The 18270-nt window shown below is 41.5% G+C and overlaps 1 protein-coding gene across 9 annotated transcripts in view; it reads left to right on the forward strand.

Annotated features, from left to right (window-relative positions):
• Nucleotides 1-6362: 6362 nt before the first annotated feature.
• The window catches only part of RPRD2 (regulation of nuclear pre-mRNA domain containing 2), a 67219-nt gene continuing 55311 nt past the window's right edge, over nucleotides 6363-18270 (forward strand). For 3 of the 9 annotated variants that reach the window (XM_036343717.1, XM_036343721.1, XM_036343723.1), the window contains exon 1: nucleotides 6903-7107. In XM_036343717.1, the coding sequence (XP_036199610.1) occupies nucleotides 6903-7107 (205 nt within the window). Of the gene's footprint in view, nucleotides 7108-18270 lie in introns of all 9 variants that reach the window. The other 6 variants (XM_036343715.1, XM_036343718.1, XM_036343716.1 and 3 more) reach the window with 5 other exon arrangements.

An 18270-nucleotide genomic window follows, 5' to 3' on the forward strand; every position in this document is an offset into this window, starting at 1 on the left:
GTGACTTCTTAAAGGATGCTGTTCATACACTCCTTTGTTACCTAAGCCCAAGCCAAGTCCTTGATGTAGTCATAGATGTAATTCTTCCCGAATTGCATTAGTGTCTTCTCAGTGTCTTCCTCAGTTGCAGCAATAGCCTGGGAAAAGGTCCTCTTCAGGTAGTAGGCCTTAAAAGCTATTGTAACTCCTTGATTCATTGGTTGGATCAAAGAGATGGTGTTTGGAGGGAGAAACACCACGTTGCTATTGAGATGAAGATCACCAATAAAAGGAGGATGTCTGGGAGCACTATTAACAGTAAGCAAAAATCTTGAAAGGTATATTATTCCCCAAATAGTATTTCTCTATTTTTCTGGCATAGCAATTCAGGAAGACATCTTAGAAGAGGAGCTGGTCATCCATGACTTGTTACTGCTTCTGTAGTACACTGGCACTGTATGCTTATTGATATGCTTGAAGGCCATGGTGGTCTCACTTTGCCAGATCAAAGGTTTTAATTTGTAGCCCACAACATTGCCCCCAAGCAATTAATAACCTGTCCTTAAAAGCCTTCAAGCCCTAACCGGTTTGGCTCAGTGGATAGAGGGTCGGCCTGTGGACTGAAAGTTCCCAGGTTCGATTCCAGTCAAGGGCATGTACCTTGGTTGCGGGCACATCCCCAGTGGGAGGTGTGCAGGAGGCAGCTGATCAATGTTTCTCTCTCATCGATGTTTCTAACTATATCCCTCTCCCTTCCTCTCTGTAAAAAAGCAATAAAGTATATATATATTTTTAAAAAAGCTTTCAAGCCTGGGGGGAGGAGGGGTTCTGGTCAAGATATAGGGTAGTAAACATGGTATTCAGAACCTCTCACAACCACATCAAAATTCCAACTAAAGTACAGAACAACCATCATTCAGAATCACCCCAAATCTAGCTGAACAGAAATCTTACAACTTGGGATATATAGAAGCCACATCAAGATCGGTAGGCCCTAGCTGGTTTGGCTCAGTGGATACAGCGTTAGCCCTCAGACCGAAGGGTCCTGAGTTTGATTTCCAGTCAAGGCCACGTACCTCAGTTGCAGGCTCGATCCCAGGCCCTTGTCAGGGCACATGTGAGAGGCAATCAATCAATGTATCTCTCACATTGATGTCTCCCTCTGTCTCTCCCCCTCCCTTCCACTCTAAAAATCAATGAGAAAAATATACTTGGGTGAGGTTTAACAACAAAAACATGATAGGTAGGAGGGGTGGAGAGCTACCATATGACCCGGCAATCCTGGGTATCTACCCAAAACGTTTGAAAACATTTATTCATAAAGATATATGCACCTCTATGTTATTGCAGTGTTATTCATAGTGACTAAGACATGGTTAAAGCCTTGTCCTAATAACGCCAAGGTTGTGGGTTCAATTTCTGGTCAGAGATATATGTCTCCACTATAGTTCTGTCTAGAGAACCTCACTTCCTGGGCAACCTCATCCATCTCATCGTTTTAAAGATCCATCTATATACTGAAAATTTTTAAATTTATATTTTCTACCTAGACCTCATGAATTTCATACTTACATATTCAATGCCATTTATGTGTCTGATAGCTCAAACTCAAGATATCCGTACCTGAAATCCTGATTCCTACTCATTTTTCACATGACTGCTCCTTTCCCTCTTTCCTCCCCTGGTTCATCTGAGAAAATGGCCACTTCATTCTTCTAGTTCATACATATTTCCTCTAAGTTCATTCAGTTCTTTATTGGTTGTCTGGGTCCTTTAGCTGCCCTTCAACTTAGGGTCTTCCTGAGCTGCGTAGAAAGACCTATCACCTTCTGGGACCAGGAAGGTAACAGAGGTGGTGGTCCTTATCCCAACATACACACCCCACCCTTTGGGGCTTATGTTCTAAGACTTCTAGGGGTACAAACCTGTATCTTCAAGATTTATAGCTCATTATTCTCCCCTTGACTAGCATGAACTTTAAACTCATTTGCAGTGTTCTTAGATTCCAGCATTTCCCCCTGGAAGCTCTTCTGTTTCTGTTTTTCTCCAGTGGGCCTATGACTGCCCCCCAGTTTCCCCTCCAGGGCCTGGGGCTTCTCCTCCATCATTTCCTTGTCTGGATTATTCCAACAGCCTCCTTAACTAAGTGTTTCTGAAGTCTTGTTTTTTTTTAATCTTTACCCAAGGAGGGCAGATATTTTTTTCCATTGATTTTTAGAGAGAGGAAGGGAGGGCTAAGGTGGAATGAAAAGAGAGAAAGAAACATCAGTGTGAGAGAGATACATTGATTGGTTGCCTCACCCATTTGCCCCCACTGAGGGCAGGGATCAGGGATCGAACCTGCAACCTAGGCACTTGCCCTTGACCTGGGGATTGAACCCATGAGCCTCTGGTGCACAGGCAGACGCTCTAACCATTGAGCCATGCCAACCAGGGCTCTGAAGTCTATTTTCTTTTTTTTCTTCTGAAGTGTATTTTCAACAGCAACCAATGTGATCTTTTTTTTATTTTTTTGGAGAGGGGGGGGGGAGAGACAGAGAAACATCCATGTGAGAGAGACACATCAATTGATTGCCTCCTTCACTTGTTCCATCCAGGGCCCAGGCCAGGGAGGAGCTTGCAACTGAGGTACATGCCCTTGACTGGAATCGAACCCAGGACCCTTCAGTCGCAGGCCGCTCTATCCACTGAGCCAAACCGCCTAGGGCCCAATGTGATCTTTTCAAAATATTTCCCATGTAATTTTTCTGCTTAAAACTCTGCTTAGAGGAGTTCTCATCTCAGAGTTAAAAGCCAAAGCCCTTAATAGTGACCTCTTAGACCTCTACCACTTATCCCCTCTCCTACTCTTTTCTAGCCACACTGGCCTCCTTGTTCTTTGTCTGTCAAGACATTCCTATTTTAGGGCCTCTGCACTTGCTGTTCTTTTTTTAAAAAAAATATACCTTATTGATTTTTTACAGAGAGGAAGGGAGAGGGATAGAGAGTTAGAAACATCAATCAGCTGCCTCCTGCACACTCCCCACTGGGGATGTGCCCGCAACCAAGGTACATGCCCTTGGCCGGAATTGAATCTGGGACCCTTGAGTTCGCAGGCTGATGCTCTACCCACTGAGCCAAACCGGTCAGGGCTGCACTTGCTGTTCTTTCTGCCCTTCCCCCATATCTGCTTTGTTATCTTGTTATCAACATTCAGAATGACAAGGAGAAAATTATGAGATAACCTAAATTAAACTACAGCAGGCCAGAGGGTGGAAGGAAGAGACAATTAGAGGTTAAGCAGTTAACATCTGTAGTGCAAAACTAACAAAAGATTGCTTGCACTCAGTGTACTTGGGACTTCTGGGTGACTATTTCCAAATTACCTAAAAAGATAGAATAGCTAGTTTGGCCAATTTCTTACCTCCCCCCTCCCATTTTGAACCCCAGGAGTCTCTGCTTCTTGTTTACACATGAGTTTTACAGACTCTTGTGGACTCCGCTGCTCCTATCCCAGCTTCACCTTCTCCCATCCCCTTTGTCTATAGCTAACGTAAATTATTTAAGAAGGATTTGTTTGTTTTTTAATTTCTTTATTGGTTAAGGTATTACAAATGTGTCCTCATCCCCCCATTAACCCCCAACCCCCTCCCCCCCCCCCCCCCACACACACACTCATGTTCTCATCCCCCTGCTGTCCATGTCCATTGGTTTGGCTTATATGCCTGCATACAAGTCCTTTGGTTGATCTCCCCTTACCCGCACCCTCCCCTACTTTCCCTCTGGGGATTGATAGTCTGATCGCTGTTTCTCTGTCTTTGGATCTGTCCCTGTTCATCAGTCTATGTCAGCCATGGGCAAACTACGGCCCGCGGGCCGGATGCTGCCGTTTGAAATGAATAAAACTAAAAAAAAAAAAAGACCGTACCCTTTTATGTAATGATGTTTACTTTGAATTTATATTAGTTCACACAAACACTCCATCCATGCTTTTGTTCCGGCCCTCCGGTCCAGTTTAAGAACCCATTGTGGCCCTCGAGTCAAAAAGTTTGCCCACCCCTGGTCTATGTAGTTCTCTATATTCCACAAATGAGTGAGATCATGTGGTATTTATATTTCTCTGACTGGCTAATTTCACTTAGCATAATGCTTTCCAGTTCCATCCATGCTGTTGCAAATAACAAGAGTTCCTTCTTTTTTACCACAACGCAGTATTCCATTGTGTAGATGTACCACAGTTTTTTAATCCACTCATCTGCTGATGGGTACTTAGGCTGTTTCCAAATCTTAGCAGCACAGTTCACCATAGCTAAGATTTGGAAACAGCCTCAGTGCCCATCAGCAGATGAGTGGATTAAGAAGGATTTGTATCTTACTCCCCCTACTTAATGTACTGCATAATGCTTGCAGACCTGGCCAGTGTGGATCAGTTGGTTGGAGTGTTGTCCCATACACTGAAAAGTTTTGGATTTGATTCCTGGTCAGGGTACATACCTAGGTTGCAGGTTTGATGACTGGTCGGGGTGCATATGGGAAGGCAACTGGTTGATGTTTCTCTCACATTGATGTTTCTCTCTTTCTCCCTTCCTCTCTCTCTAAAATTAATAAGCATGTCTTCAGGTGAGGATTAAAAACAAAAATGCTTGCAAAACCCAAGGACATTGGACATGTTTTTCTTACCTAGCCATGTTGGTGGTGGTTAGGCTCACAACCCCAAGAATCAGTCTTTTTTGTAGCAATGGCCTAATAAACCTTTTCTTTTAAAGACTGTGAAAGTTAAAATTTTTGTTTAACAAGAGCAAGTATCACTTCCTTCCTGATTCACCAAACCACCATTCCTATGCCCATACAGGATCACCCATTCTATGCCCTCTGCCTCTCTTAACCTGCTTCATACTTCTTTATAGACTTCCTTACTACCCCCTGATATATATTTGCTTACGGTATCCTGACACTAAGCCCCAGAGGGAAGGAATTTTTGTCTGTTTTGCTGTTACTCTCCAACATCTAGAATGGTTCATTCCACATGTTCAACAACTTTTTGTTGAATTAATGAATACTAGATATGAGCTTGACAAAACAGGTTTCCTGCATCAAGAAACACGATTCTACTAGGGAGACATAAAATAATTAAAATATAATAATTGCATGTGTTCAGTGGGACACAGAAGCCTCCAAATCTGCTCAGAGGATTTACATGGCAGATGAGATAGAACAGTTAATCTAGGTGGTGCTAAGCAATATACTAGCTATCTAAGGCTCCTGTAAACTATAATGTATTATGCAATTGTGAGATTGTCTTAACTGGCCAAGGTGAGATATGTTAACCTTTACTGGTCTTGAAAATTTTAGGGGGAGCCTGGCCCACGTGGCTCAATGGTTGAGCATAGATCTATGAACCAGGTCACGGCTCATTCCTAGTGGGGAACATGCTCGGGTTGTCAACTCCATCCCAGTTGTGGGACGTGCAGGAGGTAGCCAATCCATGATTCACTTTCATCATTGATGTTTTTCTCTCTCTCCTCTCTGAAGTCAATTTTTTTTTAAAAACCTCACCAGAGGGTGATTTTTCAGAGGGGAAGATAGAGGGAAAGACAGAACTATCGTGTCAACTGGTTGCCTCCTGTAGGCACACCAACCAGGACCCGGGTGGGGAACTGGTCTGCAATTGAGTTCCGTGCCCTTGACCACGAACAGAGGACCCTTTGCTCTGCAGGCCAAGGCTCTATCCACGGAGCCAAACCGGGTAGGGCTGAAATCAATTTTTTTTAAAAAAAGAAATTTTTACCGGGAAATTTTCATTTACTGCTTCATCTTCCTATAATTCATATAGTCAAATGGCTATGAATGGTATGGTCCCAGGGTAATGGAAACTATCGCTTGGTCTGGGAGTCTGCGCAGAGAACGGCTCGCTGGAGCTGGCGCATGCGCATCATCAAGGCACTGCAAGATGGCTGCCAGCCACTTTGTCGTGCGTCAGTTCCCTGAGGAGTTAGTGCCCGGCGGCTGCAGCCGCCAGAAAGTAACAGTGGCCGCTAAGTGGTGGGCGTTCCCGGCCCTGTTTTGTGAAATGGGAAGCCCCGAGAGAGAGATCTCACTAGGGAGGAAAAGGCAGGGCGAGGCGAGGCGGGGCGGGGCAGCCCCCTCCCCCAACCTCTCAGTTTGACCAACTCCCTCCTCCTCCCCTCCCCGTTTTTCCTCCCAGCCCGCTACACGCCGAGGGGTTGCGCACGCGCAGAAATCATAGACGCGCCTCCGCGGCCCTACGGACCTGCGGCTCCTGCGCGCGCTTCTCGTGCTTCTCCCTTGATTGGTCAGCTTGCCCCGCCATCACGGCCTCTCTGCTTTCTAGGTTGAGAAGAGAGGGGAGGGACCACGCGGCGCGTGCGCGATACTGTTGCTGTCCCCTGGCTATTGCGTTGCAAAAAAAATCCTGACTAGCCATCCTTGGGCCTTTTCTGTACTAGAGGATCTAAAGGAGAAAGATTTCTGCTACCGAAGGGGCAGTCGGGTAGTATTACATTTCAGATATTAACGCCCGCCCTCATAGGAGCGTGGGGATAGGCGTGGGGAAGGGCCTCCGCGTAGAGAGCCGGAGTAGAAAACCATTGATTTGGGGGGCCAGGCGTTTGGAAAGGCTTTGCAAGGACCTGCCTTCCGCGTACTTCTTCCTTGGTTACTGACTGGTTTAAACACAACCCCTTGAGCAATTCTGATAAACCTTCGCGACCCACAGCCCCTCCTCGAAGCGTGTAGGAGCCGCCAGCGTGCCCAGCAGCTGGTCCGCCCGTCCCGCCGCCAGAAGAGCCCAGCGCGTGCACCATCCCCTCCCCCTGGCCTCCCTCCCCACCTCCGGCCTCCACGCACTCGCAGTGATTGTTTTGCTCGCTCCCGCCGCCGCCGCCGCCGCCAGAGGAGCAGCAGCGCTTGTGCAAACCGGGAAGATGGCGGCCGGCGGCGGCGGAGGCAGCAGTAAGGCCTCCTCCTCGTCGGCCTCTTCGGCAGGGGCTCTGGAGTCCTCGTTGGATCGAAAGTTCCAGTCGGTAACCAACACCATGGAATCTATTCAAGGCCTGTCGTCTTGGTGTATAGAGAACAAGAAACACCACACCACTATCGTCTACCATTGGATGAAGTGGCTCCGGAGATGTGAGTGTTGGGGGTGCCTAGGGGCCGGGAAGACTGGGGACATGAAGGAAATAATTGCGTGACTCGCGTGGGGTTTTCCCGTGGAGCCGCTGCATGTGGTGGGGCTGTTCATGGCTAAAGCTTTGACCTGAGTGTTCCCCAACCCAGACTCCATTCCTCCCAGGGTTTTCCTAAATTGCAGGAGGCTTCGCATTTCTCGGATGTTTTAGCCACTGACCTGGTGTGACCTTGGGCCGTTGGCCCCAGATCTAGAGGGATTTGTGCACGATGTCCTCGCAGAGCCCGGTGCGGTTTTGTGGACTTTGCTGAGCCTCCACGGAAATTGTCGCGTCCGTTTGTCTCTTAGGAGAGGCCTTGACGTGTTAATGATTTCTGGTTTTCCTGAAGATGGACGGGCTCTGGTTTAAGCGGTAGTAAACCCACCCATTTCGCTGGGATATGCTGGATCACTCTGTTGTAACTGATCTAAACTGGTGATGTGTAATGAGAAGGGCCTTACCTGGATGAATGTTAAGGAACATGAGTTCCTCTTAGAGCTGAAGCGACTTGACCTGGGAGGTTTCCCCGTGTTTGCTGCGGGGCTTTTCGATACTGGCCGGAAACAACTGTCGTCAGTATTATCGATGCTTTCAAATCACTTGCAAAAAAAAATTTTTTTTAAGGAATTGAGTTTGGTTTCATGTGTAATAATCAAAACGGGAAATCAGGAAATGCGCTTTCTTTTGGGGGTGCTGTTTGAGTAGTACCTTCACCACTCCCCTGGTTATGACTTTTTTGTCTTCATTGGGGAGTTTTTCCACTTTGCTGCTTTACTGCTGAAAAGAGGTCTGGTAAACTGTCAGGAAGCGTGGATCGTTTGCAGAAGGTGTCACGTCTTTCAGAAGGAAGTGTGGAGAAGTCACTGTTGCTTCCTGCTAAGAAGAGATGATTAATCCCGAATCCATCTATGCTTGAATTTTAGACCTTTGTTGCTTCCTGTCCATCGCTGGTCACCAGTGATACCCACCGTTCAGTTATTCTTATTCCACTGCAGCCATTGCTTATGTAGTGTTTTGATTTGTGTTTAGGGAGCAGATGGATGCAAAATCATAGGCCCAAGCTTAAAATCATTTGTATATATGAAGTTATTGTTGGGAGAGATGTTTTGTGGCTCTTTAAATAATATAGCTGAAACGGTTGTAGAACCAAGACGGGGATTACCTATATTTACCAATAGCAGATCGAAGTTACTTTCTGTACTTATCAAAAGCAGATTGAAGTTACTTTCTCTCGAAGAGGTCAAATTAGAACATACAAAATCAAATATATGTTATCAGAGACCCTCTCATATTAAATATCTGCCATGTGCCTCGCCCTCATCATTTAAAACAACTCTAAGAAGTAGAATTTTTAATCACTGATTTACAGATGGGGACACTAAGGCTCAGAAGTGTTAATTAAGTTGCTTAAGTTTACACAATAAAATGGTGGAGTTGGGATTTGACTCTACCATATCAGTTGGCAATGACCACATTTAACTTTGTAAAATGTTTTCAAGATTATTTTTTAATGTACTTGGTATACCAGTGGTAGCAAGCAGTGCTCATGTGAGTGGAGGACTTCTTTTCTTAAACATATTCTTTGTGTTTTAAAACATTTTTACTAAATTATGAAAGTATTTAGCATTTTCTGTCTTTGGGCTCTGGTGCTTTAACTGTATGGTTACATCATTTGCAAGAATAAATTGGTTTTCATCCCTGCCTTGTGGGATTACAAATGACAATTACCGTATTTTTTCTAGGCAGCCATACTAGAGCCAGAATTTTTCTGCCTCTGCTGTTGATATTGTGTCAATATCAATATTGTTAATATCTTAAGAAGGGAAAAAAATGATTGCTCTAGGATGGGTGGGGAATGTCTGGCCCATGGGCCCTATAAGGCCCTGGAAACCATTTGGTCTGGCCCTGCCAAGGCATTGGGGGTGAGTTAATTAAATGTTTTACCAAATATAGCAGGCTAATTTTTAAGTTAATAATTTTGTATGGCCCGCAAATGATGTTATAAATATCCAAATGACCCATGGTGGGGAAAAAGGTTCCCTACCCCTGCTCTAGGAAGACTACATTTGAAGTGCATAATATGTAGTTTATTTAATTAAATGCTTTTGGCTTTGTAAAAACCTGATTTTTGTTCTCTTGGCCTAGTGGAATGTAAGTAACTTTCTAAAATAGTTAAGGGTAATTTGTAGTAGTTTTGTATTTACAGTTGACCTTTGAACAACTCACGGGTTAGGGATGCCAACCCCTGAGCAGTGAGAAATCTGTGTATAACTTTTGACTCTTCCAAAACTTAATTACTAAGAGTCTACTGTTGACTGGAAGCCTTACTGATTACATAAAGAGTCGATTACACATATTTTGTGTTATATGTATTACCTACTGTATTCTTACATGAAAAATGAGGCTCAATGCATAAGCTACTTTCATTGTGCCCTTCACCACTCTTCTGTCTCCCCTTAAACTCTTGTAAGAAGAGACAGTAAATAAGTAAAATATTAAATATATTAGGAGGTGAGAATATTAGCAGTGTTGTAGAGAATATAAAATATAAAGCAAGGAAGGGCGATACAGAGTGTTATGGGAGTTTGCAGTTTTAAATTGGATGGTAAGGGAAGGCCTCACTGAGAAGAGATATTTGAGCAAGGAGGTAAGGTATTAAACAATATAGATATGAGGATGTGAGATAAAGAGTGTTCCAAGACAAAGAGGACAGAAAAATACAAAGATCTTGAGGTGCAGGGGTGGGCAAACTTTTTGACTCGAGGGCCACAATGGGTTCTTAAACTGGACCGGAGGGCCGGAACAAAAGCATGGATGGAGTGTTTGTGTGAACTAATATAAATTCAAAGTAAACATCATTACATAAAAGGGTACGGTCTTTTTTTTCAATAGTTTTATTCATTTCAAACGGGCCGGATCCGCCCAGCTGGCCGTAGTTTGCCCACGGCTGGGTTAGAGTGTGCCTGCTAAGCTTAAGGAGCAGCAAGAAAGCTTTTGTGGCTGGAAAGGAGTAGTTAAAATGAGGATTAACAGATGAACTCAGAAATTATGGTGAGTGATGGCAAACGGAGAGGCAGATCACAAAGAACTTTGTAGATACAGTGGGGCCTTGACTTACGAGTTTAATTCGTTCCGTGACGGAGCTCGTAACTGAAATTACTCGTATGTCAAATCAAGAAGTGATGCCGAAACCGGTTTGGCTCGGTGGATAGAGCGTCGGCCTGCGGACTGAAGGGTCCCAGGTTCGATTCCGGTCAAGGGCATGTACGTTGGTTGCGGGCACATCCCTAGTGGGGGATGTGCAGGAGGCAGCTGATCGATGTTTCTCTCTCATCGATGTTTCTAACTCTCTATCTCTCTCCCTTTCTCTCTGTAAAAAATCAATAAAATATATTTAAAAAAAAAAAAAAAAGAAGTGAACGAGTGAGACACGTGATGCTGGGCTGATGTTGTGGCATTCACTGTGACGTTCGCTGTGCCAACTAGCGGTGGGGTATCTGAAGCTGGCTCATAACCCGAATTTTAGCTCGTAACTCAAAGCAAAAAATCGGCCGAGACGGCTCTTATCTCGAAAAACTCGTTAGTCGGGACACTCGTAAGTCAAGGCCCCACTGTATTTTAAGGAGGTTTGGCTTTTATTCTGAATGAAATGGGAAGCCATTTGAGCAGAGGAGTGATGTGAACTGATTTGTGTTTTTAAAAAGGTCATTGGTTGCTGCAGAAACACGTATATCAATTAGGTGGCTATAATAGTAATCCTGGGGTCAGATGGTTTAGACCAAGTTGTGGCCAGTCGAATTGCTATGAAGTAATTTAATTCTAGACCTCTTCTTTTTTTAAAAAATTTTTTTATTGATTTCAGAGAGGAAGGGAGAAGGGGAGAGAGATAGACACATCAATGATGAGAGAGAATCATTGATCGGCTGCCTTCTGCACACCCTACACTGAGCATCAAGTCCAGGAGCCTGCAACCCAGGGCATATGTCCGGGAATCGAACAGTGACCTCCTGGTTCATAGGTTGAATGGTCCACCATCCATCACTGAGCCATGCCAGCCAGGCTAATTCTAGATCTCTTTTGACAGTAGATCGTACTGGAGTTCTAGATGGATTAAATATGGGGTAAGAGAGGAGAGTAATAAAAAATGACTTTTTTTGCCTGAGTTGTGCAACAGTCACCACAGGACAGGGTGTTAGTTGAGTGTGTCTTTAGAGCCACCAGGCTGGAAGAGATCTACAGTCATGTGCCACTTAATGGGGATGCATTCTGAGAAATGCATTGTTAGGTGATGTTGTCATTGTTCGAACATCAGAGTGCACTTACACCTAGATTGTATATATAGCCTAATACACACCTAGACTACATGATAGAGCCCGTACAGCATGGTACTGTACTGAGTACTGTAGGCAACTGTAACACAGTGGTAAGTATTTGTGTATCTAAACATAGAAAAGGTACTAAAATGTGGTATAAAATGGTTCACCTATTAGCATGAATGGAGCTTGTAGGATTGGAAGTTGCTCTGAGTGACTGTTGAGTGAATGTGTACACTACTGTACAGTAAGGCTACACTGAACACTGCACTCTTAGGCTACACTAAATTTATAAACAACACAAGATTAAATCAAGCACAAGAGAATGATGCGATCAGGAGAGTGGCAAACACCAGATCTGTGAGTCTACTGCTGGCATAACAAGGCCTAATGTTTTACAGCAAACTTTTTTTTAATAAGTAGAAAGAGTGCACTCTAATGACAAAAAGTGTAGTATAGTATAGTAGTAAATACATACACAGTAACAAGGTTGTTTCTTACCATTTTTAAGTATTATGTACTATACATAATTATATGTGCTATACTTTTATACAACTGGCAATGCAAGAGGTTTGTTTATACCAGCATCACCACAAAACAGGAATGAGGAATATGTTGTGATGGATACATCACTAGGCGATGGGAAATTTTCAGCTCTATTATAATCTTGTGGGGCCACCTGTATGTGCAGGCTGCTGTTGACCGAAATGTTGTTATGTGGCCCATGACTGTACTAGGGATTAAGTGTGGATAGAGAAGTAAGTGTAATAAGATAGAATAATAAGAGTAGATAGACAAAAGGTTGAGAGAAGGCTCTGGGGCATTCTAGTATTTTAGATACCTCTTTCTATTTATTTGATCTGATGTGTTCTGGGCTTAGGTTCTTTTTGAGGTTCAAGGTAAACTTTGTCTCAGGTCCCCAAAGAAGTAATACATCTATTTTGATCTCTTGCATATTTCTACTCTTGGTTTAGGCTTCTTGGCAAATTATAGCATAATTGGTCTTCTTCCTCCCCTTTGGATACCTAGGTCACATTTTCTTCATTCCATTGTCGTAGGTTCATAGAGATGCAAATAATATTTTCCATGTTTCCTGACAATGTTTAAAAACATGGAAGTACCTTAGTTATACCGTATAATTATTGCAATGGTATATACTAAATGAGCCTTTTTATCTGTATTGTGACATTTTATAAGCCATTGTTATGCTCTTCATAGAGCTGCTTTGTCTGTCAAATGCAGAAGGGTGGTATTATATACATGGCTCTAAGTCAGTGGCTCTCAACCTTCCTAATGCCGCGACCCTTTAATACAGTTCCTCATGTTGTGGTGACCCCCAATTTCATTGTTACAAATTGAACATAATTAAAGCATAGTGATTAATCACAAAAACAATATGTAATTATATATGTGTTTTCCGATGGTCTTAGGCGACCCCTGTGAAAGGGTCGTTCAACCCCCAAAGGGGTCGTGACCCACAGGTTGAGAACCACTGCTCTAGGTGGATCTGAAATAACATATAGAACATAATTTTGCTATATAGCTCATAGTAGGCTAAATAAATTATGTAACAGATAAACATTCTATTCTCATAACTCAAAGTGTGAAACAATATTGATAAGCTTCACATGGTCCTGTGATATGGAAATCTTGAAAGGAAAATTTCATTGGCAGTAGAATAATATATATTTTTTTTTTAAATATATTTTATTGATTTTTTACAGAGAGGAAGGGAGAGAGATAGAGAGTTAGAAACATCGATGAGAGAGAAACATCGATCAGCTGCCTCCCGCACATCCCCCACTGGGAATATGCCCGCAACCCAGGTACATGCCCTTGACCGGAATCGAACCCGGGACCTTTCAGTCCGCAGGCCGACGCTCGATCCACTGAGCCAAACCGGTTTCGGCTGCAGTAGAATAATATTAACATTAAAATTTGCTCAAACAGGTCACCCCAGAATTAAAGTTTTATCTGCAGAGAAGGGGTATGTATGTGTGTAATTTCTTAGGAAGTGAGGCTTACTAATTTTATTCAAGTCCAAAGAGGGTATGTGAGTTAGTTGTTTTAAAATTTCAACTATCTGATTATGTGAGGCCTTTTAATGTATAGAAGGAGCTCAGAGACCCTATAAAATTGCTCAATAATTTAACACTATTGTACAAACCAGCTTGACTGAGTTTCTCATTTGTCAAAGAAACAAAAAGTAGTTGTTTTGTATAATTATAGAGCACCTGGAGAAATGCACATCTTGTAGAGAAAGTAGTAGAACCTAGTTCTCCTTTTGGAAAAAGGCAAAAATTTCATCTGGGCTTTGGAACATAAAGTTTTTCTGGCTAAGATAAAGACAGTTTAAAAAATACCTCATTCTTTTTATTCTTTTCTTAGAGAGAAACATTGAAATAGAGGCTCTTTGATGAAAGAAATTAAATGTTTAGTTGCTGGGTTTAAATTTTTTGGTTGTGGCCTTTATTTTTTCCCTCATCTCTCTTACTCTCTCCACTCTTTAGTGAATAGTTTCACTTGCTTTCACTGTATGGTTCTTTGGTAACCACTAGAAGAGGGAGAGTGAGTGAGCGAGTTTCTTTTTTACCCTTTAGTAAAAGCCGCAGTGTTCGAGGAGGAAAGATCTTTTAATGTTAGGAGGTACAACATTCCACATTTTATTTCTAAAAGACCAGAACGGATACCGAGCTGTTTGATAGTTTAAAAACTATAGCATAAAGCAATATTTTAAAATGATGATCTCTTGTGTCCAGGAGACAGTCAGCATTACTTGAGTTACTGAAATGTATAGTGTCTTCCTGTGTCCAAAGACAGCATTCAGAAAATGAATTCAGGAATATTGAATGCTTGCTTATGTAAAACTCTGTATAGGATGCTGAAAATTATAAGAAACTGAACATTTAGTAGCTAAGATAAGAATTGAACAAAAATAATTGGTTCTGGGAAGTGTGATAGTATGCATTTTTATATGCTGTAATACTTTAAAAGCGGTATCACTTTTTGGTTGGAGTGAAAGTATTCACTGAGTTTATTTAATTTTTTAAAAAATGTAGGCAGAAGGTGAGAGTGGGAGAAAGAAAAGAAATAATAGATTCAAAGCCTCTGTTGCTTGCAAATACTTTATTATTTAACAATATTCTTTATTAAATTTCTAGTCATTAATGTAGTTAACTTCACAAACATATCACTAATAGATTTAATAATAAATAGTTAACATTTACTGAGTTCTTATGTGATCTCATTTAATATACAATTCATGAGGTAAATGTTTATTGCTTAATAAGTCTATTAGTGATATATATGTAAAATTACACTGGTGACAGGGAAAATAATGAAGAAATATTATAAATGGTAATAAGGGAAGTACTAAAGGCCTAGTGACGTAAGTTGTTCAAGGTACAGAGCAAGTGAACAGTAATTTCAAATCTAAGCACTCTTTATTCCAGAGTCTACTCTCTACCACTGTGCTAGACTGCTTCCCATTTCTTTCAAAGTTTATTGGTATTTTGTATTATTCCATACGTAGTGAGTGTGGTGTATATAGTATAATGGTTCCCAAACAGCCTTATGCCTATTTTTTTCCAGCTTTATTGAGATGGGATTGACATCTCAATAATCATGATACAACATGATTATTTGATATGCATATATGTTGCAAAATGATTACCACAGTAAGGTTATCACCTCATAAATTTATTTGTGTTAGAGAACGTTTAAAGATCTAGGAACTTTCAAGCATATAATACCGTATTTTAACTATAGTCGCTATATTGTACATTAGATCCCCAGAACTAATTCATCTTATAACTGGAAGTAAGTAGAATTTGATAGAACTTTTCAGCCAGTTGTATGTTGGGAATGAAGTTAGAGGAAAATTTGAAAGATGGATTCTATGGGTTCTGTCTTGGGTGACAGAGAATTGGGGAGGAAGCGATAGATAATGAAAGCAGATTTGAACATATGGAGTTGGAGTGTTTAGAGGGCATCTGAGAAGAGTTGTTTAGTAGGTAATTAGCCCTTTAGATAGTGTATATAATCCTCATATTGGCTAATATTTACGGACAGTTATGTACCTGATGCTATCCTAGGAACTTTACACGTGTTATGTCATGTAATCTTGATAATAACCTTTGAATAGGTAGGCATTATTATTATCCCATTGAGTAGATAAGGAAAGAAGTGTTTTGAAAAGGTCATGCAGTTGGAAATAGGGGCTGGGCTTTGAAACTAGGTCTGACTGACTTAAGAAATGTTCTTGCCCTGCTGGCATGGCTCAGTGTTGAGCACCGAACTATGAACCAGAAATAGTATAGAGAGTTGTCATATACCCTGTATCTAGTTTTTCTTGTTATTAACATCTTACATTAATTAGTGTGGTGCATTTGTTACAACAAATGAACTAATATTAATGTGTACTTATTAACTAGAATTCATACTTTATTTGTGGATTTCCTTAGTTTTTTGCCTAGTCATCATGTCTCTTTTTTGACTAACAGTTTTGAGGAGTACTGGTCAGGTATTTTGTAGAATGTCCCTTAATATGGGTTTGTCTGATTCTTTTTTCTTCATGATTGGGTTATAGTTCCTGGGAAGAAGTAAAGTGCCATTTTTATTGCATCATATCAAGGGTAACTACCAGCATGACTTATCACCCATGATGCTAATGTTGATCACTGGTTAAGGCAGTGTTTGTCAGGTTTCTTTTGTAAAGTTACTTCTCCCTCTCCCCCATCATACTGGACACTTTGGAAAGAGGTCACTGTGCATGGTACACACTTTAGAAGTGGGAAGTTATGTTCCTCCTCCTTGAGGGGGTAGTATCAATGTAAATTATTTAAATTCTTCTGTATGGAAGGTTATAAGCATATTTTTAAATGTTTTTATTCATTTTTAGATAGAAAGGGAGAGGAGAATACATCTTCAAAGAGCTCCTTTACTTTTTTTTTTAATATATTTTATTGATTTTTTACAGAGAGGAAGGGAAAAGGATAGAGAGTTAGAAACATCGATCAGCTGCCTCCTGCGCACCCCCCACTGGGGATGTGCCCGCAACCAAGGTACATGCCCTTGACTGGAATCAAACCTGGGACTCTTCAGTCCACAGGCCGATGCTCTAGCCCAGCCGTGGGCAAACTACGGCCCGTGGGCCGGATCCGGCCTGTTTGAAATGAATAAAACTATTGAAATAAAAGACCGTACCCTTTTATGTAATGATGTTTACTTTGAATTTATATTAGTTCACACAAACACTCCATCCATGCTTTTGTTCCGGCCCTCCGGTCCAGTTTAAGAACCCATTGGGGCCCTCGAGTCAAAAAGTTTGCCCACCCCTGCTCTAGCCACTGAGCCACACTGGTCAGGGCGCTCCTTTACTTTTTTAGCATACACTAGTAATGCATTAAAAATATGCTTATGCCTGGCTGGTGTGGCTCAGTGGATTAAGTGTCATCCCGTGAACCAAGAGGTCCTGAGTTCGATTCTGGTCAGTGCACATGCCCTGGTTGTGGGCTTGATCCCAGGTAGGGAGCGTGTAGGAGACAGCCAATCATTCTCTCTCTATCATCGATGTTTCTATTTCTCTATCCCTCTTCCTTTCTCTATAAAATTAATAAAAATATTTTTTTAAGAAAAAGACTAAGCAGATGAAGTATTTATGCATTTACTTTGGTAGCTCACAGTGAGTCATGGTCAGAGAAGATCTGTTAGACTGTAGTTTCTAGGTATGAGCTAATCAGTTTAAGAAAATAAGAAACTAAGGGTGCTGAAATAGGATTGTTTATATTGCCAGCTAAGGACATTAAATTTGTTATTATCATTTCATAAAGGTATTTTTAAATTGTTTTTTTTGTTTTTATATTTTATTGAGTTTTTACAGAGAGGAAAGGAGAGAGATAGAGAGTTAGAAACATCGATGAGAGAGAAACATCGACCAGCTGCCTCCTGCACACTCCCCACTGGGGATGTGCCCGCAACCAAGGTACATGCCCTTGACCGGAATCGAACCTGGGACCCTTCAGTCCGCAAGCCGACGCTCTATCCACTGAGCCAAACCGGTCTCGGCTTCATAAAGGTATTTTAATAGAAAAGTAGAAAGAAGATGATAAGGAAAAATCCCTTAGTATGGATACATTTTACTTTAGGAAAAATAAGCTGCTATGTCCTTATTTTTTTCATTTTTCTGCAAACCAGTAGAAATTTCATTAAAGGCCAAAACCAGAATTTGGGAACAACTGCCAAAGGCCATACTGCTTCGTGGAATTTTTTCTTTTTTTTTTAAATTATTGATTGATTGGTTGATTGATATTAGAGAGAGGAAGGCAGAGAGAAACATTGATTTGTTGTTCTGTTTATTTGTGCATTAATTGGTTGATTCTTTCTTGTATATACCCTGACTGTATATGGAACCTGCAACCTTGGCATATTTAGACGACACTCTATCAACTGAGCTACCCGGCCAGGGCGAAATTTTTCTTTACTTACTAGATAGATTGAGAAAAAAGTCAAGGCATGGTATCCAACTGTGACAACTAATTGTGACGTTAAATAAGTTTTATAGAAACCAGTTCTTCTAAATCTTTTGTAAATGTATAGTTTTACAACTCCTGATCTCAGATATGCTTTGTTATTGGTGGTGGCATTGATTTTGAAATGTCAACTGATACTTTGGTTAATATATTGTGGTTTTTTAAAAAGATATATATATATATTTTTTTAAAATATATTTTATTGATTTTTTACAGAGAAGAAGGGAGAGGGATAGAGAGTTAGAAACATCGATGAGAGAGATGGATCAGCTGCCTCCTGCA

This window comes from Myotis myotis, unplaced genomic scaffold (assembly GCF_014108235.1).
Source record: "Myotis myotis isolate mMyoMyo1 unplaced genomic scaffold, mMyoMyo1.p scaffold_m19_p_18, whole genome shotgun sequence".
Classification (NCBI taxonomy): Eukaryota; Metazoa; Chordata; class Mammalia; order Chiroptera; family Vespertilionidae; genus Myotis; species Myotis myotis.